This window comes from Takifugu rubripes, chromosome 3 (assembly GCF_901000725.2).
Source record: "Takifugu rubripes chromosome 3, fTakRub1.2, whole genome shotgun sequence".
NCBI lineage: Eukaryota > Metazoa > Chordata > Actinopteri > Tetraodontiformes > Tetraodontidae > Takifugu > Takifugu rubripes.
In genome coordinates this window covers 17,126,370-17,153,912 of record NC_042287.1, presented here as the reverse complement: position 1 = coordinate 17,153,912, position 27,543 = coordinate 17,126,370, and the positions used below count along the sequence as shown (strand labels likewise).

Here is a 27,543-nt window from a genome sequence, read left to right as displayed (position 1 = left end):
ACTTGGATGGATGGATTGATTCTAGGACTGATCAGGTGTTTTCAGACTTTTGGGCTGTTCTCCGACTGTTCAGCTGTTCTCCGACTGTTCAGCTGTTCTCTGACTGTTCAGCTGTTCTCCAACTGTTCAGCTGTTCTCCGACTGTTCAGCTGTTTTCCGACTGTTCAGTTGTTCTCCGACTGTTCAGCTGTTCTCTGACTGTTCAGCTGTTCTCCGACTGTTCAGCTGTTCTCCATCTGTTCAGCTGTTCTCCATCTGTTCAGCTGTTCTCTGACTGTTCAGCTGTTCTCCGACTGTTCAGCTGTTCTCCATCTGTTCAGCTGTTCTCTAAATGTTCAGCTGTTCTCCGACTGTTCAGCTGTTCTCAGACTGTTCAGCTGTTCTCAGACTGTTCAGCTGTTCTCCGACTGTCCAGCTGTTTTCTGACTGTTCAACTGTTCTCTGACTGTTCAGTTGTTCTCTGACTGTTCAGCTTCTATCTGACTGTTCAGCTGTTCTCCAACTGTTTTCAGCCTGGCTCTCTTGTCAGTTAACCATCTATTTGGAGGCGTTGAGAACACCAGTGTCTATCTTCCCTGTGGTGTCACCAATAACAAAGCAAATAAACCCATTTGCATTGTGCAGCAGCAGCAGCAACAACAGCAGCTACAGCATTCAACCGTTATTTCCTGTTGCGGATTAATTCCTCACAAATGTGAAATCGATTATGATAAATCTTGTCGGGCACATGAATCCTGGCAGGTTCACTGGGCTGCAGCTGCCTGGATCCACCAGCGTTTCCATCATCAGCTGAAGGAATTTATTGTGATCAACAGTCGCTGGTCTGGACCACCTGCTGGGATCAGCTGCGTGTAATAAAGGAAGGTCTGAGACCATCTCCTCTCTTCTCTCTCCATCTTTCCCAACGCCCACCTGTGAGCCAGGAGACTGTTGTCATCCCAACGTTACCATATTGTGTGAATTAGGTACTTTCATCACACAAAAACAACGAAATCTCAGAAAATTCCTTCTGTTTATTGCACTGTACAAAATGTGAGGGGTGAAAACAGTGTCAGAAGCCACCTTTCATGAAGAAAGATTGCATTTATTGGTAGATTTTAGCTAGCTTAGAGAAGACTGCTCCTTCATTATCAGCTGCAGCTTCAGCTTGGTGGGAACCAGAAGTAATGAGTTCCTTCTTTCATCACATTATTTCTCACCTGGAAGGTTTATTAACTGACCTCCGCTCACGTGGTCTGTGCCGCTCCGCAGGGAAGCTGCAGGTCAACATACAACGCAGGAAAACAAGAAGATTAAATTAAGCACACGGTGGAGATGAGAAGCAGCTTTTAATAATTCATCTCTTTTATTGAGGCAACATTTCAGCCTCGTCTGTGGGTGAGATCACAAAAATGCCTAAAGAGAATGAGCAATTCCATATTTAAGGACATTTAACCAACATTTTCCTTTTCACTCTAAAAAGATGATGTTCAGAGACGAGTTCTCAGATCTCCCAAAAGTGACTCGACCACAAACCTGCGACCTTTCCCACGGTGCCCTTTTCACTGGGAAACACGAATATCTGTGAGGATGGAAGGAAGCGCAGGTTCTTGGTTCGTGGACGACGTTGTGATCTGAACATTTCTCCTTCAGGAACCGGAGTTGTGGCGCTGCAGGTTCTGTTGAAGCATCAGTGGGACGCTGCTCTTTCCTGCTCTCATTGTTCTCTTGAGCCGTTCAGGTGGGTCAAACCGAGTCAGAACCGATGATGGTCTGGAGACCCAAGATAAGAGCTGATCATCAGCCTTCATCGCGTTCCAGCCGCAGGAACCAACCCTGGGAATGCTGCAGGTGACACCACCTTCCTGAAGGGACGGGCACATTACCGCTATTAGTGACAACAACGGTGGGGGCGGGAGCCTCAGGAAGCCTGCTGAGATCCCCCCTCCACTCATGAACGAATCGAGCCTGAGCCAGCAGCACAAGGAGCGCTGATGGAGCACAGGTAGAGGGTCGGAGGTCCAGCCCCAGACGTTCCTGAGCATGAACAGGTCTGAGAAGGTGCTGAGAAGGTCCCAGAGTGCTCTGTCACCATGGAGACCAAGCACATGGAGCTGATGAGGATGGTCACATCCAGCAGAACATCGGAGGTCCGGCTGATCGCAACACATCCATGTTTCAGCTGCAGCTCCGAGTGGAGGACATGAGGTCAGAGGACAGAGGACAGAGGTCCGACACAGAGGTCCAGCCTGCAGCGATGAAGAGGAGGCCGACGGAGAGGAGGCCGATGAAGAGGAGGCCGACGAAGAGGAGGCCGACGAAGAGGAGGCCGATGAAGAGGAGGCAGATGAAGAGGAGGCAGATGAAGATGAGGCAGATGAAGAGGAGGCCGATGAAGAGGAGTCCGACGAAGAGGAGGTTGATGAAGATGAGGCCGATGAAGATGAGGCCGATGAAGAGGAGTCCGACGAAGAGGAGGTTGATGAAGAGGAGGTCGATGAAGAGGAGGCCGATGAAGAGGAGGCCGACGAAGAGGAGGCTGACGAAGAGGAGGGCGATGAAGATGAGACCGATGAAGAGGAGGTCGATGAAGAGGAGGCCGATGAAGAGGAGGGTGATGAAGAGGAGGCTGACGAAGAGGAGGTCGACGAAGAGGAGGCAGATGAAGAGGAGGCCGATGAAGAGGAGGCCGATGAAGAGGAGACCGATGAAGATGAGGCCAATGAAGAGGAGGTTGATGAAGAGGAGACCGATGAAGAGGAGGCTGATGAAGAGGAGGGCGGCTGCTTCGGGGTTCTGGATCTCCAGGACATGAACGCCATCACTGAGGAATTCTGCTGCTGAAGATGTTTCCTCATAATTTATTTAAGTTCAGACAAGGAGACAAATATCAGCTGTGTGTGTGTGTGTGTGTGTGTGTGTGTCAGATTTGATCATTTCCTGGAATCTGTGCTACTTCCTATATTTTACACTTTCACTTATGTTGCCATTAACGATCGCCTCAGGAAACATGATCTTGGGAGGAGGGTGAAATAACAACTGTCAAAAGATCCGTGTGTGTGTGTGTGTGTGTGTGTGTGTGTTATATTTTATATTTTTCATTATTTGTTTTCCTTCTTTTTCACTGAACAGTAAAAACTGCAGCACTGAAGGAACACACACACACGCACACGCACGCACGCACGCACGCACGCACACACACACACACACACACACACACCTGCAGCAGGACCCTGAGAGACGGTTCCTGCTGCATCAGCGTCCTCTTCTATCAACCGTTTGAGTTGATTCTAGCAGAACTGTGTCTGCAGGCGTCTCCTCCCCGTCCACCCCTGGTCCATCCTGTTAGGACAGGTATGACTGTGGACACGGTCTGGGACAGGCTGGACCAGCGTCACCAGCAGGTCAGACCCGTCCACCCCTGGTCCATCCTGTTAGGACAGGTATGACTGTGGACACGGTCTGGGACAGGCTGGACCAGCATCACCAGCAGATCAGACCCGTCCACCCCTGGTCCATCCTGATTGGACAGGTATGACTGTGGACACGGTCTGGGACAGGCTGGACCAGCATCACCAGCAGATCAGACCCGTCCACCCCTGGTCCATCCTGATTGGACAGGTATGACTGTGGACACGGTCTGGGACAGGCTGGACCAGCATCACCAGCAGATCAGACCCGTCCACCCCTGGTCCATCCTGATTGGACAGGTATGACTGTGGACACGGTCTGGGACAGGCTGGACCAGCGTCACCAGCAGGTCAGACCCGTCCACGCCGCTCAGCTCTGGCGTGTGTGTAAACACCTCCGGCAGCTGTTAATTCCTCCCCCGCTGGATCATTGACGAGCTAATCCCCGTCCCAGCGTGTAAGGAAGGCGGGGGCTGAGCATGCTGGGAAATGAACCAGCTCCCTGAGCGATGGCGTGGAGCTGTGTTTGGATGGGAACTGACGGGGGGAGTGGCGGCGCCGACCTCTGACACCAACCTGCTCCAGCTGAGGCCTCAGGTGCTAACTGGCCCGGCGATACCGGATCCATGTCACATGACTGCATTAAGATTCCGGTTCGTTCCAGCAGGCAGGAATGTCACTGATACCTAAGAGGGTTTATTAAAACCACTTAAAGCACATGATCAGGTGACCACAGATCCCAGCGAACCCCACAGGTGAACCTCGAGTGGCTGCAGCCTGCTGGCCCGGTTCTTCCATCAGAGCAGTGAAACAATCCGTTCATACTTAAGTTCCGCGCTTCGCTGCATTTTAGGCAACAATCAGAACAAATGGCAAGTTTAGCAACAAAGAAGCAAATTTGGTGCAGCTAGCAGCAGTTAGCGGCTAACTCACAGCCGCGACCAGCAGCTACTGATCAACACCTACTTATGCTGGAGGGGGCGGGACTAGAGTTATCATGAGGGGGCGGAGCTAGAGTTATCATGAGGGGGCGGAGCTAGAGTTATCAGGAGGGGTTGGAGCTAGAGTTATCATGAGGGGGCGGGGCTAGAGTTATCATGAGGGGGCGGGGCTAGAGTTATCAGGAGGGGGCGGAGCTAGAGTTATCATGAGGGGGCGGAGCTAGAGTTATCAGGAGGGGCGGAGCTAGAGTTATCAGGAGGGGTTGGAGCTAGAGTTATCATGAGGGGGCGGTGCTAGAGTTATCAGGAGGGGGCGGAGCTAGAGTTATCAGGAGGGGGCGGAGCAAGAGTTATCATGAGGGGGCGGAGCTAGAGTTATCAGGAGGGGCGGAGCTAGAGTTATCAGGAGGGGTTGGAGCTAGAGTTATCATGAGGGGGCGGTGCTAGAGTTATCAGGAGGGGTTGGAGCTAGAGTTATCAGGAGGGGGCGGGACTAGAGTTATCGTGAGGGGGCGGAGCTAGAGTTATCAGGAGAGGGCGGGGCTAGAGTTATCAGGAGAGGGCGGGGCTAGAGTTATGAATAACTGTAGCAAATGAAGCTTATTAGCGCTTGATTCCCGCTTGAGAAACAAACAAAGGTTCTTTATGCATCTGAACACATGATGTCACATGATTGACAGCTGATCTTTTCCCAAAGGAGCAGAGCGGAAAGGCGATATATCTGGATCGATACTGACCCGCTCATATCCCGGATCATTTTCCATGATTTTGGTAAAATGTGCGGATGCACTTTGGCTGTGAGTGAATCTGGAGACGTTTGTGCAGCAGAGCTGCCGCTTCTGACGTCTCCTGACCTGGTTTTGTCCACTGTGACGTCACGGCCGCTGCTGCTTCACCCACTTTTTACTTTTGTGCTCTTTTCAGCGGAGCAGCACCGTTAAAAAAGCCCCCGGGGAACCTTTGCTCTTCACAGACGCAGCAGACAAAGAACACATGTGCTGCTTCTGAGACGCCATCTTCAGCCCAAAAACAGAGGTCCACGGTGTCCAGCAGACCTTTGTCCCGGTTCTGGGGGGGTCAGGTTCTGGGGGGGTCAGGTTCTGGGTCTGAAGGGTGTCTGAGCCTGGTTCTGTGGACGTGTTGGGTCACCTGTTTCCTCCAGGTCACATCCCGTCGGTCAGCTGACTGCACCTCATGTGTCACGCAGCGTTAATGCTGGGATGTTGGCGGGTTCCAGCACCCGCAGGCTGCAGTGGTGGATTATGGGTATGTTCTTTGATGGACGTTCAGGGATTGTTCCGCTCACACATGCTGGATTTGATCATCGCTGCTGAAGAAGGAAAATGACAGCGATGTAATTCTGCATCAGGTTAAGCTTCTTACGGATGTTGATGTAGTGGCAGACAGACAGGCAGGCAGACAGACAGGCAGGCAGACAGACAGACAGACAGACAGACAGGCAGACAGACAGGCAGGCAGACAGACAGACAGGCAGGCAGGCAGACAGACAGACAGACAGACAGGCAGGCAGGCAGGCAGGCAGGCAGGCAGACAGACAGGCAGGCAGACAGACAGGCAGGCAGACAGACAGGCAGGCAGGCAGGCAGACAGACCAGAACCATGTAACCATGTAAACACACTGACTGAAGCACATTTGCACATGCGGTTACCGCAGTGACGGTAACCGCGGCGATGAGGGTGATGAGGGAGGACTTTGGGGGTCTGATCGGTTTATGTAGAACAGAATATTCCCGCTCCTCTGCAGGCTGATGCTGGAGCTCCACTCACACATGTTCTCAGCCTCCAGGAGGACCTGGAGCTCCTCCCTGGGCGCATGTGTGAGTGGTGCATCGAGCTGCAGCTTTTCCCCCGTCAACGCCGGGCGCCGCCGCAGCGCTTCACATGCAGCCAACGTCCATCTACGCCTCTTTGTCCGGGTCCAATTGGTGCTGAGGTTCTTCTGCAGCCTGTGGCCACAGAAGCGCCTCTGCGGAGGAGCCGCCTGTTACCGACCTGATGCTAATCTAGATAGAGGGGAGGCTGGAGGGGGGCCGCACGCTCTCCTCCCCCCTCGCTCTGGTGAAGATTGTACCGATTGTGCTGCAATATGTCGCATGGCCACAGCTGAGCTGCAGGCGGAGGTGCCCCCCCCCCCCCACACACACACACACACACACACACACCACACCCCCCTCCGCGCGCGCTCCAACATGTGTTCACTCCAGCAGCTTCGGCTCTCCTGATGGAACAAAGCTTCGCATCTAAAAGAGCACTTTGATCCTCCACGATTCCCCGTCTGTTCTGCGGCACAGACAATAAAAGTGTTTTGGCGCCGAAGCTTTGATATTTATGAGCGGCCACTCATGGATATTCATGCTGAACTCACGCGGAGCGGCACGAAACGCTCCCTCCGCTCCGGTTTCTGCTCATAACTCATCCGGAGCCGAAGTTTTCCGGCTGCACGTGCGTGTTTAAGCGCAGCGCGAGGCGGAGGAGGCGGTTCGGAGCGGCTGCCTGAGTGAGGAGCCTGTCCCCAGACATTTGCTCGACAGCATCCTGCTGACTGGCTCCGCTCGCGCGCACTGCCATAGAAACGCTTCCTGAGCGCAGCGGCGGCTCATTCTGCTGAGGAGCGAGGAGGCGAGAGGAGCAGGAGGAGCAGGAGGAGCCCGAGGAGCCCGAGAGACGGTGAGTCTGTCAGCGCACGTTCATTCACAGCCGCTTCTTCTTCGGTGCTTCTTCTTCTTCGGCGCTTCTCGCTGCTCTGCAGGTTGTTGGATTGTGCGTAAAACTCTGGTTCCACCGAGCGATGCGCTGCGCTCCTGCGCCGGTGAAGCAGCGGCGTTAATATTTGATGAGCGCGGACGTCTGCAGTCTCTGTCGGGGGGTCGAGGAGCGTGTTTGAGCCGCTCATGCACGCGCAGAAACACGCTGCTTTTGTGTCTTTGCGCACTTGTGTTCACCTCCGGAGCCGCAGGGCCGCTGGCACGAGAACCTTTTCCCTCTTTGTCCTTCAGTGAACCCGCAGCAGAAGTTGCCCGAATCGGAAGATTCTGGTTCCTCTGGATGTTCTTCCACATCACACTTTCATTGTTGCCAAAGTTCTGATTGGTGCTGTCGGATCTGGTTCCCCGTGCGCGTGCACGTGACCGAAACTCATCCAGTTCTGAACAAGCCTGGTTGGGTTTTAGTGTAGATGACACCGTGGTCACCTGCTGCTGCTGCTGGTCACAACCTCACGTCTGGAGGAGCTACGTGGTCATGTGACCATGTTACCCCCCCTCCCCCCCCCACTGTGGACGCCATGTTGCAGTTTGGGGCAGCTGAGCCTTGGTCCTTGTTCAAGTGCGGTTGTGAACGTGGACGGCTGATTGTTGTGTGGCCTCGTTCTCAGGAGGTTTCCGGAGGAACACATGAGGAACCTGTTTGTCTGCAGCTCTCTTGGGTCTCATTCTACTTTCAGCCCCCCCCCCCCCCCCCCCCCCACACACACACACACACACACACTCAGCGTTATCTGCTGACTGGACCCCAGTGACCCTCTGTGTTTGTGTGCGTGTGTGTTTGCCTGCGTGTGTGTGTGACTGACATGATTGTGTGTGATCAGGAACACCTCGGGGGGTCATTAATGGTCAGGCTCTGGGTTTCTGGCATTTGTCTTCTTTTCCCTCATGTGTGACACATTTTATGAGTTCTTGTTAAACCGGGGCTCTCTGAGGCTCTAAATGCCCCTTGGCGGGGGGGGTCGGGGGGTGGGGGGGGTGTTAGCGTGCTGGATGGGGCTGATTGTCCTGATGATCGGGTCTGGTGCACACGGCTGCAGGTTTGGGGAGACACTGTTAATGGGTGGAGCAACGACAGTAGAACTGTAGTAGCCAGTATAACCAGTATAACAGCCAGTATTGCCAGTATAACAGCCAGTATAACCAGTAGAACCAGTAGAACAGCCAGTATAACCAGTATAACAGCCAGTATTACCAGTATAACAGCCAGTATAACAGCCAGTATTACCAGTATAACAGCCAGTATTACCAGTATAACAGCCAGTATAACAGCCCGTATAACCAGTATAACAGCCAGTATAACCAGTATAACAGCCTGTATCACCAGTATAACCAGTATAACAGCCAGTATTACCAATATAACAGCCAGTATCACCAGTATAACCAGTATTACCAGTATAACAGCCAGTATCACCAGTATAACCAGTATTACCAGTATAACAGCCAGTATCACCAGTATAACAGCCAGTATCACCAGTATAACAGCTAGTGTTACCAGTATAACAGCCAGTATCACCAGTATAACAGCCAGTATCACCAGTATAACAGCCAGTATCACCAGTATAACAGCTAGTGTTACCAGTATAACAGCCAGTATCACCAGTATAACCAGTATAACCAGTATTGCAGCCAGTATCACCAGTATAACAGCTAGTATTACCAGTATAACAGCTTGTGTTACCAGTATAACAGCTTGTGTTACCAGTATAACAGCCAGTATCACCAGTATAACAGCCAGTATCACCAGTATAACAGCTAGTGTTACCAATATAACAGCCAGTATCACCAGTATAACCAGTATAACCAGTATTGCAGCCAGTATCACCAGTATAACAGCTTGTGTTACCAGTATAACAGCCAGTATCACCAGTATAACAGCCAGTATCACCAGTATAACAGCTAGTGTTACCAGTATAACAGCCAGTATCACCAGTATAACAGCTAGTATTACCAGTATAACAGCTTGTGTTACCAGTATAACAGCTAGTGTTACCAGTATAACAGCCTGTATCACCAGTATAACAGCTAGTGTTACCAGTATAACAGCTTGTGTTACCAGTATAACAGCTAGTGTTACCAGTATAACAGCCTGTATCACCAGTATAACAGCCTGTATCACCAGTATAACAGCCAGTATTACCAGTATAACCAGTATAACCAGTGCATTTGCACGGTCGTCTTGGCCAAACGTTTCTCTTCGTCATCAGGCTCGAGCCGTGGACGTCGACCTTCGTCCGCTTGACTGACAGTTGCCTCATTTCTTGGTGCTGACTCAGCGTTGGCTGCCGTCGTTCGGGTATCAGAGGTCAAAGGTCAGACTAAAGTGGAGCCGCAGCACTTTGTGATGATGTGAGATGATCGGTGGCGTTCTGGACCGTTAGGGACGATGTTTAAATAAAGTTTTACTCTTTTACCAGCTGCTGCTAGAAAACTGGTGGAAACAGTGTAGCTCTGGTACAAGATGGTGATGATGGTGATGAAGATGGTGATGATGAAGATGGTGATGATGAAGATCCTGATGGTGATGATGATGATGGTGATGATGATGATGATGATGGTGATGATGAAGATGGTGATGGTGAAGATGGTGATGATGGTGGTGAAAATGAAGATCCTGATGGGGATGATGAAGATTGTGATGGTGATGATGAAGATGGTGATGGTGATGATGAGGATGGTGATGATGAAGATCGTGATTGTGATGATGAAGATGGTGATGATGATGATGATGATGATGAGGATGGTGGTGATGAAGATCCTGATGGTGATGATGATAATGGTGGTGATGATGATGATGGTGGTGATGATGGTGGTGGTGATGAAGATCGTGATGGTGATGATGAAGATGGTGGTGACGATGATGATGATGGTGATGATGATGGTGATGATGATGAAGATCGTGATGATGACGATGATGGTGGTGATGATGATGACGGTGATGATGGTGATGAAGATGGTGATGATGATGATGAAGATCGTGATGATGACGATGATGGTGGCGATGATGATGACGGTGATGATGGTGAAGAAGATGGTGATGATGATGATGACTGAATGACATCATCACCGCGCTAAATCTTCATTTTCAGCCTCCATTAAAGCTGGAAAATCCCCAACAGAAATTTCCGTTTTAATGATGTTTCTGTCACATGACCTGATCGGAGCGCCGCCCACCCATCAGTCTCCGCCTGTGTTAGACGGGGTCACGTGACTCAGAGCGGCGCTCTGCAAACATCCGTGAGGCGTCTGTGCAGCGCTGATAGCGGCTCCTGGTCAACACGCAGGTTAATTATGTTCCAGGTACCGGCTGCTGATACCGGGCCAGAACCCCCGGTGGACACGCCCACCCAATGGGATTGGCCCAAATGTGCTGAACTGAGATGAGATGAATATTTAGCGGGTGGCGAGGACGTTTCTGAGGGGGTGTCGGGGGGGCGCGTTCACTCCCAGCAGGAGATAAAAGGGGCCTCAGGAAGTGGGAGAAAACGCAGCAACATCAGGATTTATTGGAATTATTGGATGAAATCAGCCAGAAGTCCACGCCAACATTCCTGCTGACCCGATCCATCGCCGCTCGCTGACCTTTCACAACGTTCTCGCCTGACATCCAAACATCCTGTTTGCTCCTCACACATGTTGAGTTCTCGCTGCTAACGTGCGAAGCCGCTGACGGGAAATGAACCCGATCCGTAAATGTTAGCGTTCCGGTTTGATCCGGTTTGGTTTTGTGAGTCAGTCTGCGCGGCGTTTGACGGCGTTTTAAAGTTCACGTCCGATGAAGCAGGAGCGAGCGTGTTGGAGCTGATACTGACCCCGACCCCCCCCCACAAATATCACGTTTCTGTAGCCCCGCCCCCACGCTGGCCCCACCCTCTGTCGGCTGACAGGTTTTATCCTCAACAATAATGGATCCATCCGCAGTCTTGGATGGATCCGGACACCCCCGCCTGCTCTGCTGGAGGCCTGAACTCCTCTTCACATGAGGCTTTAGGATTTGAGGATCTGGGGGATTAAAGGATTTTCCGATTGCTCTGAAAACGACACCCAGGGATTCTGGAATCCAAAAACGGCTGACGCACCCACATCAAGATTAGAGGGTTTGAATCCATCGCCAGAGAGGAAAAAGGACCGGAAAAGCACCGCTGACAGCTCAGTTTGAGGAGGCAGACGCTCCAGAAGATCCATTTCCACATGTTGTCAATTCGGCTGATCTACGCATCAACACCTGGTTTCTAGTTTTACAGAGAATTAGTCGGAACGTTGTGGATTTGAGTTCTGCAGAAGCTTCCAGGAATAAATCAGGAGCTGCCAGCTCCACCGGCCCCACGAACATGACCTCACTTTTATAGTAAAACCTACTGAGGCCTGAAAGACTTTTATACTCTCTTTTTATCAACCGTTATTAGCCGTTAGCATCCCTTTGGGAGGGTTCAGCAGGATTTGGTGGAATCATCAGTGATCAATCAATCACCAGCTCTGCTGCCCTTAAAGCCTTTTGGGGAGGAAAATAAAAATATCCAAAGCTGTCAGGACCGATAAAGACACGCCAACTCACTCAAGTTCAGCAACGCTCGCCTGGTTTCTCGCAGCTTTTGTCTTTGTCCTGCGGAAATATCGGCCGAGTGTGTGAGAGGCGGAGTGGGTGACAGGCGGAGTGTGTGAGAGGCGGAGTGTGTGACAGGCGGAGTGTGTGAGAGGCGGAGTGTGTGAGAGGCGGAGTGTGTGACAGGCGGAGTGTGTGACAGGCGGAGTGTGTGAGAGGCCGAGTGTGTGACAGGCGGAGTGTGTGACAGGCGGAGTGTGTGAGAGGCGGAGTGTGTGAGAGGCGGAGTGTGTGAGAGGTGGAGTGTGTGAGAGGCGGAGTGTGTGAGAGGCGGAGTGTGTGACAGGCGGAGTGTGTGAGAGGCGGAGTGTGTGAGAGGCGGAGTGTGTGACAGGCGGAGTGTGCGAGAGGCCGAGTGTGCGAGAGGCCGAGTGTGTGACAGGCGGAGTGTGTGAGAGGCGGAGTGTGTGACAGGCGGAGTGTGCGAGAGGCCGAGTGTGCGAGAGGCCGAGTGTGTGACAGGCGGAGTGTGTGACAGGCGGAGTGTGTGAGAGGCCGAGTGTGTGACAGGCCGAGTGTGTGAGAGGCGGAGTGTGTGACAGGCGGAGTGTGTGAGAGGCGGAGTGTGTGACAGGCCGAGTGTGTGAGAGGCCGAGTGTGTGAGAGGCCGAGTGTGTGACAGGCGGAGTGTGTGAGAGGCGGAGTGTGTGACAGGCGGAGTGTGTGACAGGCGGAGTGTGTGAGCAAGTGTGCTAAAAAGGGCAGAGGCGTCGCCATGGCAACGCGCTGACCTTTAGGTAAACGAGGCAGCAGAATCCGCCGCTGTCCCTCGTCAACACTGAGAAAGTCGCAGGTGAGACTAATAACGAACCTTCGCCGAAGGTGGAAGCTAACGCTAAAGCTAAAACTCTCTGAAAACAAAGGTGACATAAGATTTTCTACTGAGTTATTATCGGATCTTCCGCTACAATCATACTAAAACGCCTTTTAACAGGAGGAAACCTCGAGCAGGACCCTCTGGGTCTGTGGTACGATGGGTTCTTCTGCTGTTCCTGTCATTTAAGGTCACAGAACTCGAGCTTATAGCCGCTAGCCTACAGACGCACGCGCTAAATGTGTGTTTTATGACGGAAAGTTTGAGGGAAGAACAAACTCTGTTTTTTTTTTCTTTCATCACTCCTCAAGCAAGCACACAGCGTCCGTATTCAGTCTCTAATGACCGTGTTTCTATGGTAACCAGGTTGGATTTGAAAGCCCCCAGGCTGGACTTGACTCCACTAACAAACCTTGATTAAATCTGTCGTCCCTTGAGATGCGCCTGGAAACGTGGAGCCCAAACATTAAAAGTTTCTCCATGAGAATTAAACGTGCGCAGGATGGCGGCAGGAAGGGCCGCACGCCACCGAGAGCACAGCGGCGCCGCCGGTGCGCTCACGCGAGTGACCCGGCCCAGAAGCATCAACTCGGAGAGGCTGATTTATCCCCAAGGCTGAGGGAAGACGGAGGGAAGAGTGCAGGACGCCGTCGTGGCGTGGGCGTGGTCATGGCGTGGGCGTGGTCATGGCGTGGCCGTGGTCATGGCGTGGGCGTGGGCGTGGGGCTGGGGGTGGGCGGTCATTACCCGGAGCGGTGCCTGGCCCCATGCTGCCGGTCCGGGGGGGAGATATTTCCTCACAGCTCGATTACCCATCTGTTGGCAGAGGAGGTACGATTCGTTGCCATCAGGCCTGTGTGCGCACGGAATGCTAAAGCGTCAAACGGCACCAGCGAGTCGGCGACATTTAGCTCTCGATGGCGCCGCGTTGAGAGCAGCGACCTGAGAGAGCGCTAATGACCTTCATCCCCGTCACACGTGGGGACGCCGTCATTCGTCTCTCATAACGACATTATCAGGGACGACAGAGCAGCAGATTAGCTGGTAGCTGAAGTGAGGAGCTCCAGAGTTGTGTCTCCTGGATTAGCCTCGTTCGCCGGGCGGGAGAGTTTTCTACTGATAGTGGTACACACACACACACACACACACACACACACACACACACACACACACACACACACACACACACACACACACACACACACACACACACGAACACAGATGAGGGAGTCCATCTTGTCCTTCACGTCCACATTTCTGGCATCTTGACACATCAGGGAGGATGAAATATGGCCCCACAGCAGGAGGTCTGCTCCAGTTTGAGGGGCGCCGGGTGAAGGCCGCGAGCGACGGTCCAGTCGAGGCGAAGAGACGTGTGAAATTTCAGCGACGCGCAGGGACCGGGCCGGTGGACGGCTGAGAAATCCTCCTCAGGCATAAATCCGCTAGAGCCCAAATCCCGCTTAGCGAGCGAGGCGTCCGTGCCAATCCTGACGTGAAAGGTCGTAATTAGAGCCAGAAGTTTGCTGCGGGTGGGCCGAGGTCACGGTTCAAAAGCCGTCCGATGGGACCGTTTAGCCAAGAGTTACCGTCAGAACCTCCCAGATTCTGGGAACTCTTCGAGGGGTTAGCGCCGCCTTAGCCGTCCGAGGCTGCTCGATATTTTCATGTATCAAGAAGACGCAGCACTTCCTGCTTCCAATCTGGAGAACAGACGTCCAGAAGGTCCAGAATGTGCCTGCAGAAACGGCGTGTTGCCCGTCCCCTTCTCAGAACCCCGGTCCGGGTTCTCGGTACCGCTCCGTTTTCTGCTCCCTCGAGGAGCAGAAGCAGAAAATGAGTTTGACTCCTTTTATCAGCTCCATGAAGACCTCCGACCCCTCAGCTCCCAAAACACTTGATTCCGTTAAATCATTTGTTGGATTCTAATTACTTTTTAGGGTTCTGATTCCTGGGTCACGTTAGGATTCCCAGGAATAAGGGAGGGAATAAAAGCTCGCTCTGTTTCTGAAACGTCCTGTGAATCACCTGTCTGTTCTCTCCCGTTTGGAGGTGAAATAACGTAAAGTTTCCTTTGCTGCTGCGTGAAATCCCGCCGCGGTCCTTCCGGGACACTAGCGTGATCCACCTGAGTCCAGTGGCGTCAGACCCGGACGTGTGTGTCCGTGCCGTCCCGCCGTCCTCCGCCAGTAAACACAGGTCCTAACCGCTCGCCTCTCTCTCACCATCTGCTCCTCCATATTGTGTGATCTTCTGTTCCTGGTCCCCGCGGCTCCTCGCCAGACGCCACTTTTGGCCTCCTGCTCGCCGTGTTTGTGGTCTGCGGCCTGACCCTGCTGGGCCTCCTCGCCTTCGTCTCCTGGAAGCTGCGCGTCACATCTCGGCAACCCGCCAAAAGCGGCTGCTCCGGCTCCTCCCTCGGCCCGGAGCGCCACCCGCTGCAGCCTCCGCTCCCCCTGCTGCCCAGCCCCCAGCGGCCGTCGGTCACCATGGCGACGGAGAAGGTGAAGGACCCCGTGGGCTCGATGGGCTTCCTGGAAGCGGCTGTGAAGATAAGCCGCACGTCTCCCGACATCCCCACCGACGTGCAGCTGTCCATGAGGGAGCACTTCCTGCGCCGCACGCAGCGCATGCAGAGGCAGACCACCGAGCCGGCCTCCTCCACCCGGTCAGTCACGTGCGCCTGGGCGCGCACGCCAGAGTCGTCCGTGTGTGAATGTGCTCGGGAACACAGGCAGCGACACACCACGCAGAGGTCTCCAAGTGGAGCAGTTTGTTATCTGAAGTTAATGAGGATAAATCCTGTTTGTGTGAGGCTGCGGGTCATCAGGCCGCCTCGTTATCTGTCATTTCCTCCTCATGAGGATTAATGAGGAGCCTCTAAACCAACCAGCAGCTCCTGGAAACCCTCCAGACTGCAGCTCCACCTTCCTTTAAGAGACACGAGCTTAGCATCAGGGCAAGTTTCTCCAGCCTCAACAGGGGGCGGAGCTTCTGCAGGTGTGAGCTGCCTGTGTCCGTTCTGCTTTGGCTGAAAGGTTCTCCTCAGATAACGTGAACTTCACTTCCTGTGCATCTTTCTAACTTCCTGCAGGCACAGTTCCTTCAAACGGCACCTGCCCAGGCAGATGCAGGTGGGCAGCCTGGACCTGGGGAACGACTACGTCCTGGAGAAGGACGAGACGTCCACCAGCATCGGCCGCATCCAGCCGGAGCTCTACCAGCAGAAGGACCTGGAGTCAGAAGATTCTTCCAAGAACGGCAGCAGCAAAAACTGTGGCTCCATTAACTTCTCCCTCCAGTACGACTACGAGAACGAGGCGCTCCTCGTCAACGTCCTCAAGGCCGTCGACCTGCCCGCCAAGGACCTGTGTGGCACCTCTGACCCCTACGTGAAGGTCTACCTGCTGCCGGACCGCAAGAAGTTCCAGACCCGAGTCCACCGCAAGACCCTCAACCCGACCTTCAGCGAGACCTTCCAGTTTCCTGTGCCTTACGACGAGCTGGCGGCCAGGAAGCTCCACATGAGCGTCTTTGACTTTGACAGGTTTTCCCGCCACGATATGATCGGGGAGGTGGTGCTGGAGAACCTGTTTGAGACTTCCGACCTTTCCAGGGAGACCACCATGTGGAGGGACATCCAGTACGCCACCAGCGTAAGAACCCATTTCTTAAACGTGTGGGGTTAATGAGAGCAGCAGATGCTGAGTGGAGGCGTGACAGTCGAGCTCTTCAGCTCCACCAGTTAATTCCATCAGTTCGCCCACCGGCAGCTGAGCCAGAAAAAGGAGGGAAAATTAGAGTTTGATCTCATTTGCTTTGCTGCTGTCGCCGTGCGTCCCTGGGACGAGCGGGGCGGCGAACCCCCCCCCGTTCATCTCCAGCAGACGGTGCGTTCAGGAAATGCAGGATTTATTGGCTGGAGTTGCAATTACTGCCACTTACATGAAGGGATCGTCGGTGACGTGACCCCCGGCTCGTGATCTCGCCTTAATGGCGTTCACACGGGGGGATCCGAGACCCCCGCCGCCTCCGCAGCCGTCCACGCCGCCGTTCCGCCCTCCAGATGCTCAGCGTCTGCAGCTTTGGCTCAATAACATCAGCGTTATTGCTGAGGAGGCAGAAAGAGGAGGCGCTGCCACACAGAGTTCAGGGCGGAACGTGGAGACGGCGTTCCCAGCTAGCAAACGCGCAGCGTTAAATCCTGAGTGGGATGAAGATGCTTCTATAAGTGGAGTTTAATGAGGCAGCAGCAGCGTCACCGTCTCGGATCAATACGGCTGATTTAGATTTACAGATCATGCTAATGTGGAGCTTGTTGAAGAGCCGAGGAGCATTTCGCTCATTAAAACTCCCTGAGGAACATGCTGAGGTCTTTGTGAGGTTAGATTCCTTCAGAGAAACACAGGGTTAGAAGGTTAGAGGGTTAGAGGGTTAGAGGGTTAGAGGGTTAGGGTTAGAGGGTTAGAGGGTTAGAGGGTTAGGGGTTAGAGGGTTAGAGGGTTAGAGGGTTAGAGGGTTAGAGGGTTAGATGGTTAGAGGGTTAGAGGGTTAGGGTTAGAGGGTTAGAGGGTTAGAGGGTTAGGGTTAGAGGGTTAGGGTTAGAGGGTTAGAGGGTTAGAGGGTTAGAGGGTTAGAGGGTTAGGGTTAGAGGGTTAGAGGGTTAGAGGGTTAGGGTTAGAGGGTTAGAGGGTTAGGGTTAGAGGGTTAGAGGGTTAGGGTTAGAGGGTTAGAGGGTTAGAGGGTTAGAGGGTTAGAGGGTTAGAGGGTTAGAGGGTTAGGGTTAGAGGGTTAGGGTTAGAGGGTTAGGGTTAGAGGGTTAGAGGGGTTAGGGTTAGAGGGTTAGGGTTAGAGGGTTAGAGGGTTAGGGTTAGAGGGTTAGAGGGTTAGGGTTAGAGGGGTTAGAGGGTTAGGGTTAGAGGGTTGGAGGGTTGGAGGGTTGGAGGGTTAGGGTTAGAGGGTTAGGGTTAGAGGGTTAGAGGGTTAGGGAGGGTTAGAGGGTTAGGGTTAGGGTTAGAGGGTTAGAGGGTTAGGGAGGGTTAGAGGGTTAGGGAGGGTTAGAGGGTTAGGGAGGGTTAGGGAGGGTTAGAGGGTTAGGGTTAGAGGGTTAGAGGGTCAGGGTTAGAGGGTCAGGGTTAGGGTTAGAGGGTTAGGGTTAGAGGGTCAGGGTTAGAGGGTCAGGGTTAGGGTTAGAGGGTTAGGGTTAGAGGGTTAGAGGGTCAGGGTTAGAGGGTTAGAGAGTAAGAGGGTTAGGGTTAGAGGGTTAGAGGGTTAGGGTTAGAGAGTTAGAGGGTTAGGGTTAGAGGGTTAGGGTTAGAGGGTTAGAGAGTTAGAGGGTTAGGGTTAGAGGGTTAGAGGGGTCAGGGTTAGAGGGTTAGGGTTAGAGGGTTAGAGAGTTAGAGGGTTAGGGTTAGAGGGTTAGAGGGTCAGGGTTAGAGGGTTAGAGAGTTAGAGGGTTAGGGTTAGAGGGTTAGGGTTAGAGGGTTAGGGTTAGAGGGTTAGGGTTAGAGGGTTAGAGAGTTAGAGGGTTAGGGTTAGAGGGTTAGTTAGGGTTAGAGGGTTAGAGGGTTAGAGGGTTAGAGGGTTAGAGGGTTAGGGTCAGGTTAGGGCGGCTCAGCTCAGAAGGACTCAGCAGGTTTTAACACCTCCTGACGCTGCTTCCACACCAGCAGGAGAGCAGCTGAATCCTCCACAACACCTCTGTGAGCGCTAACGTCACTGTGTGTGTGTGTGTGTGTGTGTGTGTGTGTGTGTGTGTGTGTGTGTTCCCACAGGAGAGCGTTGACCTCGGCGAGATCATGTTCTCTCTTTGTTACCTGCCCACCGCCGGGCGACTCACACTTACTGTCATCAAGTGCAGGAACCTGAAGGCCATGGACATCACTGGATACTCAGGTGGGAGTGTGTGTGTGTGTGTGTGTGTGTGTGTGTGTGTGTGTGTGTGTGTGTGTGTGTGTGTGAGCTTCTCTCTCTCTAATCTCTTTATGTCTCATCACTGCCTCATAAACTCAGAGGTTTCCGCCTCCGTTCGGAACGTTCAGACCTTCATTCTCCTCCTGATTCTGGGACCCACCAACACAGGAAGTGATGAAAGCAGCCTAAACTGTGAACTTCCTGTCCGTCTCCTCTTAGATCCTTACGTCAAAGTGTCGCTCATGTGCGACGGCAGGCGTTTGAAGAAGAAGAAGACGAGCATCAAGAAGAACACCCTGAACCCGTCCTACAACGAGGCCATCATCTTCGACATCCCCCCCCGACAGCATGGACCACGTCAGCCTGCACATCTCCGTCATGGACTACGACCTGTAAGAGCCTCCTCGTGAAGAGGTCACATGACCCAGCGGTGGGCTCACTTGTGTTTACCCACAGGGTCGGCCACAACGAGATCATCGGGGTGATGAGGGTGGGCTGCCACGCCGAGGGACTGGGCCGGGACCACTGGAACGAGATGCTGGCCTACCCACGCAAGCCCATCGCACACTGGCACCCCCTGCTGGAGCCCAAGAGGTCGGAGAAGGAGGTACGTTTTCCCCGGGACGACAGAGGACAGGGACACATGTGGACGCGGGTTGGTTGTGTCTTTGGCTGTTTGCCTTCTGACCTGTCACCGTCTCCTGGTGTGTGTCCCCTGCAGTGGAAGGCCAGGACAGCCAGTTTTGACTCCCAGGGCTCCTGTCCCTCACCCAGGCCCCCCGCCAGTCCCTGAGCAGCACCAGCAGCCCAGTGGGGGGGTTCCTGCCCTCCTGATGATCCACTTCCTGTCTGTCTGATCCAGGAGAAACACGACCCCACTGTCCCCCCTCCCTCTGTCTCTCGCTGTCCTCCCTTTCACGCTCCCGGACGGTCTGCTAGCGTTGTGAGGTTTCGTCTTTCGGTCTGCGTGGCGAGTGGCGCCCAGAGGTGGACACGAGGCCGGACAGACGCGGTCCATTCGGACTTTTTGGGACAATTTAACAGGATTTTCAGGAGTTTTGTCCAGAGAATTTGAGGAAAGGTGCAAAACTACAGCTGCGCCGCGGAGTGAGCGCTGCGTTAGCATAAACCCAGCGTGAACTGTAGCATCCTGGACCTGTACCTTCTCCAACACGTTAGCATTTGTCTCTTTGGTAACAGGACTTCCTGTTTCACAGTCACATGACTGTCAGATCAGGATCCGATGAGTTCTGGTCCCTTTTTGTTGCTCCAGCATGATCCTTCTAGTTTTGACCTTCTTTGACCGTCTCATGACCACGAGAACAAATGAGACTCTTTTAAAATTCTCTGTCCACGCTAACATGGATATTAGCGTGTTAACCACAACACGCAGATCAAAGCAAACATGTGTTACAAAAGCTCCAAACACGCACAGACATTTGATCATTGTATTTACAACCTATGCAGAAGATGAAAGAAGCCAAAATGATTCACTGTTACGTCGTTTTTGTGGTTTCTGGCACTTGGCTAACGAGGAGGCGGAGCCTGCACAAACCGTCCATTAGAACCATCGAAACGTCCAACTGGACCAAACTGCTAAATATCCTTGTTAGCGTCCACAGACTGTTTGAGGATGAAACTGAGCACACTTCGACACACCTTTACCTCCTTCCACCGCGTCCGCCGACGCCTTTGAGAAGAACCTGTTCTCCTCCAGAACCCGGGTCTCCTTCTCTACGGTTGCTGGGCAGATTCCGGTGGATTTGTATAGTTTGCTGTAAAACTGTGTTTGTTTTGTTTTCCAGAAACGGTGAACGTGTTCTTGTGTCGTTCCGTGTAGCCAGGAGAGGTGAACGTGCTCGCCACGTGGCTCCGCCTCCCTTGGGTTCTGCTGGTCATCATCTGCAGCGTTTAAGTTTAGTTTTATAACGCTGCCTTGCTCCAGACCCAGCGGAGTCGTACCGTCATCACCGGGAAAACGCTGAACAAGCGCACCAAAAACCCGCGTGAAAATATTGTAGACGACGGTCCCCCTGGCGTCCCCCTGGTACCTAAGCTAGCGTCCCCCTGGCGTCCCGCCGGTACCTAAGCTAGCGTCCCCCTGGCGTCCCGCCGGTACCTAAGCTAGCGTCCCCCTGGCGTCCCGCCGGTACCTAAGCTAGCGTCCCCTGGCGTCCTGCCTGTACCTAAGCTAGCGTCCCCCTGGCGTCCCGCCGGTACCTAAGCTAGCGTCCCCTGGCGTCCTGCCTGTACCTAAGCTAGCGTCCCCCTGGCGTCCCGCCGGTACCTAAGCTAGCGTCCCCCTGGCGTCCCGCCGGTACCTAAGCTAGCATCCCCTGGCGTCCTGCCTGTACCTAAGCTAGCATCCCCCTGGCGTCCCACCGGTACCTAAGCTAGCACCCCCCTGGCGTCCCACCGGTACCAAAGCTAGCGTCCCCCTGGCGTCCCGCCGGTACCTAAGCTAGCATCCCCTGGCGTCCTGCCTGTACCTAAGCTAGCGTCCCCCTGGCGTCCCACCGGTACCTAAGCTAGCACCCCCCTGGCGTCCCACCGGTACCTAAGCTAGCACCCTCTCCGTTGCCTTTTCCTTCTGGTTCCTCAGCACAGACTCCATCCGCAGACTCAGGCCAGGAAACCTTCAGCCACAAACTTCCAGGCGAAGCACAAATCGTGTTTTAGTGAAACTCGTCGTTTTCTTCGTTAACGCTTCCTCATCTCAGCGCCGCCTTTATCTGACGGTGGGGTTCTGGTCCAGAAGCTTCTGGACGGTTCCTTCAGGAGCCAGGCGCCCTGTCTCCAGCTCCTCTCCCGTGGTGGGCGTGTCCTTGCGTGGCGCCTGGTGGCGGTGGCAGGTGAAGGGAAACGTGCTTTGATCTTCCTCTTTGATGTTGTCATGATTAATTGCCTCACTTGTTTCAGCACCCTCGTAACCGTTTCTTGTTATGATCTCGTAACCCTTCCAGCTGTTACCATAGCGACCACTTTTTATGCGATGTTTTGTAATTGCACCAATAGAATTGTTTGAGGCAGATGTTCCTGTGATAGAACAGTTTCTTTTCGACGGTAATAACACGTGTAATAACAAGAGGAACGTGGAGGTCTCAGTTCTGTCATTTTCCTTTCTTTAATTAAAATAATCAGGTGAAACACGTGTTTGATGTCTATGATTGTTTGTGACCGCCGACTCAGACGTTTGAACGTTTGTGCGAAGGGGCGTGGCCTAAATCGTGGGATTCGGCCAGTCATAGCGCCACCCGGTGGCCCGCGGCCAGACCTCCCATTCACGTGGATGGGAGCAGCAGGCCACGCCCACTTTGACCACCCTCCCGATCAAGCACCCCAACATCAGGACTCGCGTCCTTTATTCGCACCAAAGCAGGAACCATAACGACCCGACAGGAAGTCTCTGCAACCATAGCAACCACCGCAGACGCGTCAGAGGAGGAGCTTCCTCTTCAGACTCAGCCTGTAGATGATCTGGTAGCCGTCGTCCCAGGCGTACAGCTGCCGCTCCTCGGGGTTGTACTTGAGGCTGGCGTGGGCGCCGTACCTGCGGGGGAAGTAGAGCAGCGGCGCCTCTTCGCTGACCACCACGCCGTTGACATCAAAGAGGCACTGGAGGCGGGAGCGGCTGGCCAGGCGCGTGTTGTACGCCACGTAGACGGTTCCGCAGATCACGAAGGCCGCCTCCGCCTTCTCCCGCGGGCAGCCAGTGTCCCAGATCTGCTCGATGTCCAGCGAGTCGCGGTCCAGCTTGGCGAGGTTGATGTTGGGCTCGGCGCCGCTGGCGGCGTACAGCACCCACAGGCCCTCGTCGTCCGCCGCCACGTCAGCAACGGTTTCTGGGTTCAGCTCATAAACGGGGGCGCCGCCCTCCGCTGGGAACACGGCGGCGTCGGACACCGCCCCGCTCATCAGGTCAAATTTGACCAGCTGGACGTCCGTCCGGGTCTCCTGGTGGACGTAGTACAAGTAACCGTTGTAAACGGCGCCCCCGGCGCCCGTCCAATCAGACGGGAGCCGGATCAGGCGGCCGCCAGCGACACCAGCAGAGCGGGAAAACTCCCTGACAGAGTCGAACTGGTAGACGGCGTCTCCCGAGGTCCCGTTGAAGACGTACACCCTGGACGAGCTGGGGTCTCTGGTCCACAGGCCTTTAGCTCCGCCCACTCGCTTCAGGATTTTCACCGACCTGATGGCGGAGAGGATTTCCACACAGTCTGAGGAGAGAAAACCAGGAACAAGCACCAAATATGGGCGTTAAAGAGGATCTTCAGCTCCAGAACCTGTCAGATCAAAGCAGAACCGAATCTGTTGCCCTTCGGGTTCCTGCTGCCGGACCCAAACGGGCGTTTAGATTCAGGTTCAGGTCCTTTATTGTCCCACACGGGGAAATTTACAGTGCAACAACAGCAAGAACACGCAGAGAAAAATAAGATAAAATAGAATAGAATAGAATTTGGAATATACAAAGAGGATGTATATTTATAATAATCCAGGTAAATGGATACTCGGCCTCTGTACCTGTACAGGTACAGAGGGTGAATACAATATACAAATCTGCTGTCAGATATGTAGCTGCCAGGGTGTCCTGTAGGGGGGGGGGGGGGCGTGTTGTCCAACATGGAGGACAGCTTAGCCATCATCCTCCCGTTTCCCACCACCTCCACCGAGTCCAGGGGACATCCCAGGACAGAGCTGGCCCTCCTCACCAGCCTGTCCATCCTCTTCCTGTCCCTGTCCATGATGCTACTGGACCAGCAGACCATCCCATAGAAGATGGCTGATCCCACCAGAGTCATAAAGTCCTCAGGACATGTCCCTGCACTCCCAAAGACCTCAGCTCCCTGAGCAGGAACAGTCTGCTGTTGCCCGTGTGTCCAGTCCAGGTTATTGTTTAGGTGAACACCCAGGTACTTGGAGGACTCCACCACGTCAACATCCGTTCCCAGGATGTTCACCGGTGGGGGGGGGTTGTTACGCCTGAGGAGATCCACCACCAGCTCCTTGGTTTTGCCAGCGTTGATCTGGAGGTTGTTCCTCAGGCTCCAGTCCACCAAGTCCTGAATAAGTTCCCTGTACTCCGTATCGTCCCCATCAGTGATGAGGCCAACAGCAGCAGAGTCCTCAGAGAACTTCTGGAGGTGACATGAAGATGAACTGTGTGAGTCCGTGGTGTTGAGGGTGAACAGGAGAGGAGCCAGAACCGTTCCCTGTGGGACACCGGTGCTGCAGAGGAGCCGGTCTGACTGGGAGCCCTTGGTGAGGTGGTCCAGGATCATGTTGTGAGGTGGTCCAGGATCATGTCGTGAGGTGGTCCAGGATCATGTTGTGAGGTGGGGGTCCACCCCAGCTACCTGCAGCTGGTCCCCCAGCAGCCTGGGCTGGATGCTGATCCTCACAACATGATCCTCACGGTGCTTCCAGCCTCCTCCAGGTGGGTGAGGGAGGTGTGGAGGAGGTAGATGACGGCGTCGTCCACCCCGATGCTCGGCTGGTAGGAGAACGGGTCCATGAAGGAGCTCACCAGGGGACGCAGGTGGGCGAGGACGAGCGTCTCCAGCGTCTTCATCAGGTGAGACGTCAGAGCCACCGGCCTGTAGCTGCTGAGCTCCTCGGGTGGGTGACGTGTCTTCGGCACCGGGACGATGCAGGACGTCTTCCACAGCTGTGGAGATGTCCTGCATCGTCCCGTCTCCCCAGCTTCAGGCTCAGGTTGGACATGTGACTGAAGATCCCACAGCTGGTCTGTGCAGGACTTCAGGAGCCTGGAGCTGATGCCATCCGGACCTGTCGCTTTCCTGGCCCTGTTCTTCTTCAGGTCCTTCCTCACCTGGTGTGAGGGACAGGCTGGGGCAGGGAGGTGGGGGGGGCAGGAGGACACCCACAGGTTGGGACTTCTGCTCCTTGAAGCCCGAGATGGTCTTCAGTCCCTTCCAGACCCCACAGATGTTGTTCTGTTGCAGCTGGTTTTCCATCTTCCTCCTGTAGTTGTCCTCCTGCCTGATCTTCCTCCTGTAGTTGTCCTCCTGTCTGATCTTCCTCCTGTAGTTGTCCTCCTGCCTGATCTTCCTCCTGTAGTTGTCCTCCTGTCTGATCTTCCTCCTGTAGTTGTCCTCCTGTCTGATCTTCCTCCTGTAGTTGTCCTCCTGTCTGATCTTCCTCCTGTAGTTGTCCTCCTGCCTGATCTTCCTCCTGTAGTTGTCCTCCTGCCTGATCTTCCTCCTGTAGTTGTCCTCCTGCCTGATCTTCCTCCTGTAGTTGTCCTCCTGCCTGATCTTCCTCCTGTAGTTGTCCTCCTGCCTGATCTTCCTCCTGTAGTTGTCCTCCTGCCTGATCTTCCTCCTGTAGTTGTCCTCCTGCCTGATCTTCCTCCTGTAGTTGTCCTCCTGCTCTGATCTTCCTCCTGTAGTCCTTCTCCTGTCTGATCTTCCTCCTGTAGTTGTCCTCCTGCCTGATCTTCCTCCTGTAGTTCGTCCTCTCCTGCTGATCTTCCTCCTGTAGTTGTCCCTCCTGCCTGATCTTCCTCCTGTAGTTGTCCTCCTGCCTGATCTTCCTCCTGTAGTTGTCCTCCTGCCTGATCTTCCTCCTGTAGTTGTCCTCCTGCCTGATCTTCCTCCTGTAGTTGTCCTCCTCCTGCCTGATCTTCCTCCTGTAGTTGTCCTCCTGCCTGATCTTCCTCCTTCAGCTCCTCCTTGCCTCCAGACACAAAAGTCTCCTTCTTCTTCTTCTTACACATCGTCTGTGCTGCAGAAATTCCTCCAGACGCCGTCTCCTGGAAAACCGCCTCGCTGGAATCTGGGAAACAAACGTGGCGTTGTTACCTCCAGCAGGGGGCGGAGCCAAAGCTGCGGCTCTGGGAGACGCCATCAGTTCAGCTAAAGCTAAAGCTAAAGCTAACGATGAAGGTTAGTTATGATGATTGTGTTTAAAACGTCCTGCTGAGTTTACCTGGTAATCACAGGTAACCCCCACCCCCCCCCACACACACACACATTCACACCCTGTGTGTGTGTGTGTGTGTATGTGTGTGTGTGTGTGTGTGTGTACTTCCTGCCCACCTGACACGGTGGTGTATCCTTCCTCCCACTCTTCCTCCCACTCCCCCTCCTCCTCTTCCTCCTCTCTTCTCCACACTTCCTGTTCCAGGACTCTGTCCGCGGCGTTCCCGCAGGCCCGCGGGGACGTCCGGATCTCTACGGCGTCCATGTCTCGCTCCAGCTGCTCCAGCCGGACCGCCGCCCGCTCCAGGTCCTTGAACAGGTCCAGGTGCTGGTTCTTCAGCCCGTCCACAGTCTCGGCTGCTCGTTTCCTGAAGTTCTGCAGTTCTGTGTGGACCCCATGTGACTGGTGCTGGTACAGCTGCATCCTGTCCTGCAGCACACAACACTGAACGCTAACATGCTAACATGCTACTTGATTAGCTGTAAGCTAACTGGTTCCGCTCATGGATCCCAGACTGGTACCAGTATCTGTATCTGGTCTGATGGGAATAAAGCTTTGACAAAAAAAAGAGTGGAACATGAATCAAAGCAGAAACTGATGATGGACGTAAATAAACTATTTATGGAGTAAATAATCAAACTAAACGATCCACGTTGGTTATTCTGCTTTATTTGTCTAAATGTAATTTTCATTTCATTTCACTGTTGTTTTTCTGCCTTTTCTCCTCTTTTATTTGTTGTCCAGCTGCAGTAATGATGATGCTAATGCTAACGCTAACGCTAATGCTACTCCTCTAAACAGGCTCTGGGCACAGTTGTGGATCAGCTGGGATTTACCCAGAAGCCCCTGCAGCTGACGAGCTGCACACACATCGCTTTAATTAGATTACACAAGTTCAATAATGCACAAAGGTGTGTGTGTGTGTGTGCGTGCGTGCGTGAGTGTGTGTGTGTGTGTGTGCGTGCTTGTGTGTGCGTGCTTGTGTGTTTGTGTGTGCGTGCGTGCTTGTGTGTGCGTGTGCGTGCTTGTGTGTGTGTGCGTGCTTGTGTGTGCTTGTGTGTGTTTGTGTGTGTGTGTTCTTGTACTGGCTACACACTGAGTACATTGTTGGGAAGTGAAGACATTTTAGCTGATCTTCACAACTTCAAAGGACTGTTTGAGGGTTAAGACATTAAAACAGAAGGTTTAGAGATCAAAACATGGTTTAGGTCAGAGGTCAGGGGTCAGGGGTCAGGGTTAGTTGTAATCATTAGGGTTAGGGTCAATGTATTATGGGTGAAAGTCCTCTCAAAGATAGAACTACAAGGATGTGTGTGTGTGAGTGTGTGCGTGCGTGCGTGTGTGTGTGTGTGTGTGTGTGTGTGAGTGTGTGCGTGCATGCATGCGTGTGTGTGAGTACGTGTGTGTGTGTGTGTGAGTGTGTGTGTGTGTGTGTTCCAGCTCACCTCCATAGCCGACAGCCTGTTCTCCAGGTAGTCCATCAGGCCCTGGTAGTAGTACTGGGCTGCAGCCAGGGTCCAGGCGGTGGAGACCAGCACCAGCAGCAGCCCCCTCATGGCCGGGTCACTAATGTGGGCTGAACGTCCTCAGAACTCGACTCGGACCCGCTTGGTTCCGAAGGACGAGCGCACTGAAGCCGCTCCTGCTCAGTTCCTCGGTCCGACTGCGCTGGAATGTTTTGCCAAACCCCTGTGGGAGGAGCCTGCAGCTCTGCCCCCCCTCACACAGGCAGCGCTGCGCTCACACATGGTGAAGACCCAGACGGGCCGTCCCAGGTTACTACGGAAACAGGGTTCTTTTAATGGTCTGGAGGTCACAGAAATAATTGAATCTTCAGACTCACATCTGAGGAGCTTTGAAGCTTCCTGTGACCGTCAGCATCCTCCCAGACACACAACACAGCTATTTTTATGCCTGCAGACCAGGCCCGGAGTGTTGTCATGGTAACCCAGTGTCATCGAGGGGAACACTGGGGTTTGATCTAATGTGGAACACGTTTCCTGTCTGGCAGCAGAGGGCATCAACAGGCCGAGAGAGAGAGAGTGTGTGTGTGTGTGTGTGTGTGTGTGTGTGTGTGTGTGTGCGCCTCAGAGACCTTTTAAATCGGATCTTGATTGATCTGAGTAGTTACAGTTCCACCTCATTGTGTTCTGTT

At 53.7% G+C, this 27,543-nt stretch overlaps 2 protein-coding genes across 3 annotated transcripts in view; one reads left to right on the top strand and one right to left on the bottom strand.

Moving 5' to 3' along the window:
• The window catches only part of syt6a (synaptotagmin VIa), a 21,846-nt gene extending 1,225 nt beyond the window's left edge, over positions 1-20,621 (top strand). The window contains 7 exon segments of the mRNA XM_029833935.1: positions 14,814-15,198; positions 15,625-16,186; positions 18,305-18,425; positions 18,663-18,778; positions 18,780-18,835; positions 18,900-19,050; positions 19,165-20,621. Of these exon segments, the coding sequence (XP_029689795.1) occupies positions 14,814-15,198; positions 15,625-16,186; positions 18,305-18,425; positions 18,663-18,778; positions 18,780-18,835; positions 18,900-19,050; positions 19,165-19,236 (1,463 nt within the window). The 3' untranslated portion in view covers positions 19,237-20,621.
• A 923-nt stretch (positions 20,622-21,544) lies between these two features.
• LOC101062216 (olfactomedin-like protein 3B) lies at positions 21,545-27,071 on the bottom strand. 2 transcript variants are annotated; one of them, XM_011619017.2, is made up of 3 exons: positions 26,834-27,071; positions 25,505-25,832; positions 21,545-22,663 (listed from the first exon to the last, which is right to left on the bottom strand). In XM_011619017.2, exons 1-3 carry the CDS (start codon positions 26,942-26,944, stop codon positions 21,879-21,881), a joined length of 1,224 nt encoding a protein of 407 aa, XP_011617319.2. In that variant the 5' UTR covers positions 26,945-27,071; the 3' UTR covers positions 21,545-21,878. The 2 variants fall into 2 exon arrangements, with proteins under 2 accessions (XP_011617319.2, XP_011617320.2); XM_011619018.2 differs by having other exon boundaries at positions 25,505-25,817; positions 26,834-27,070.
• Between the last annotated feature and the right edge of the window lie 472 nt (positions 27,072-27,543).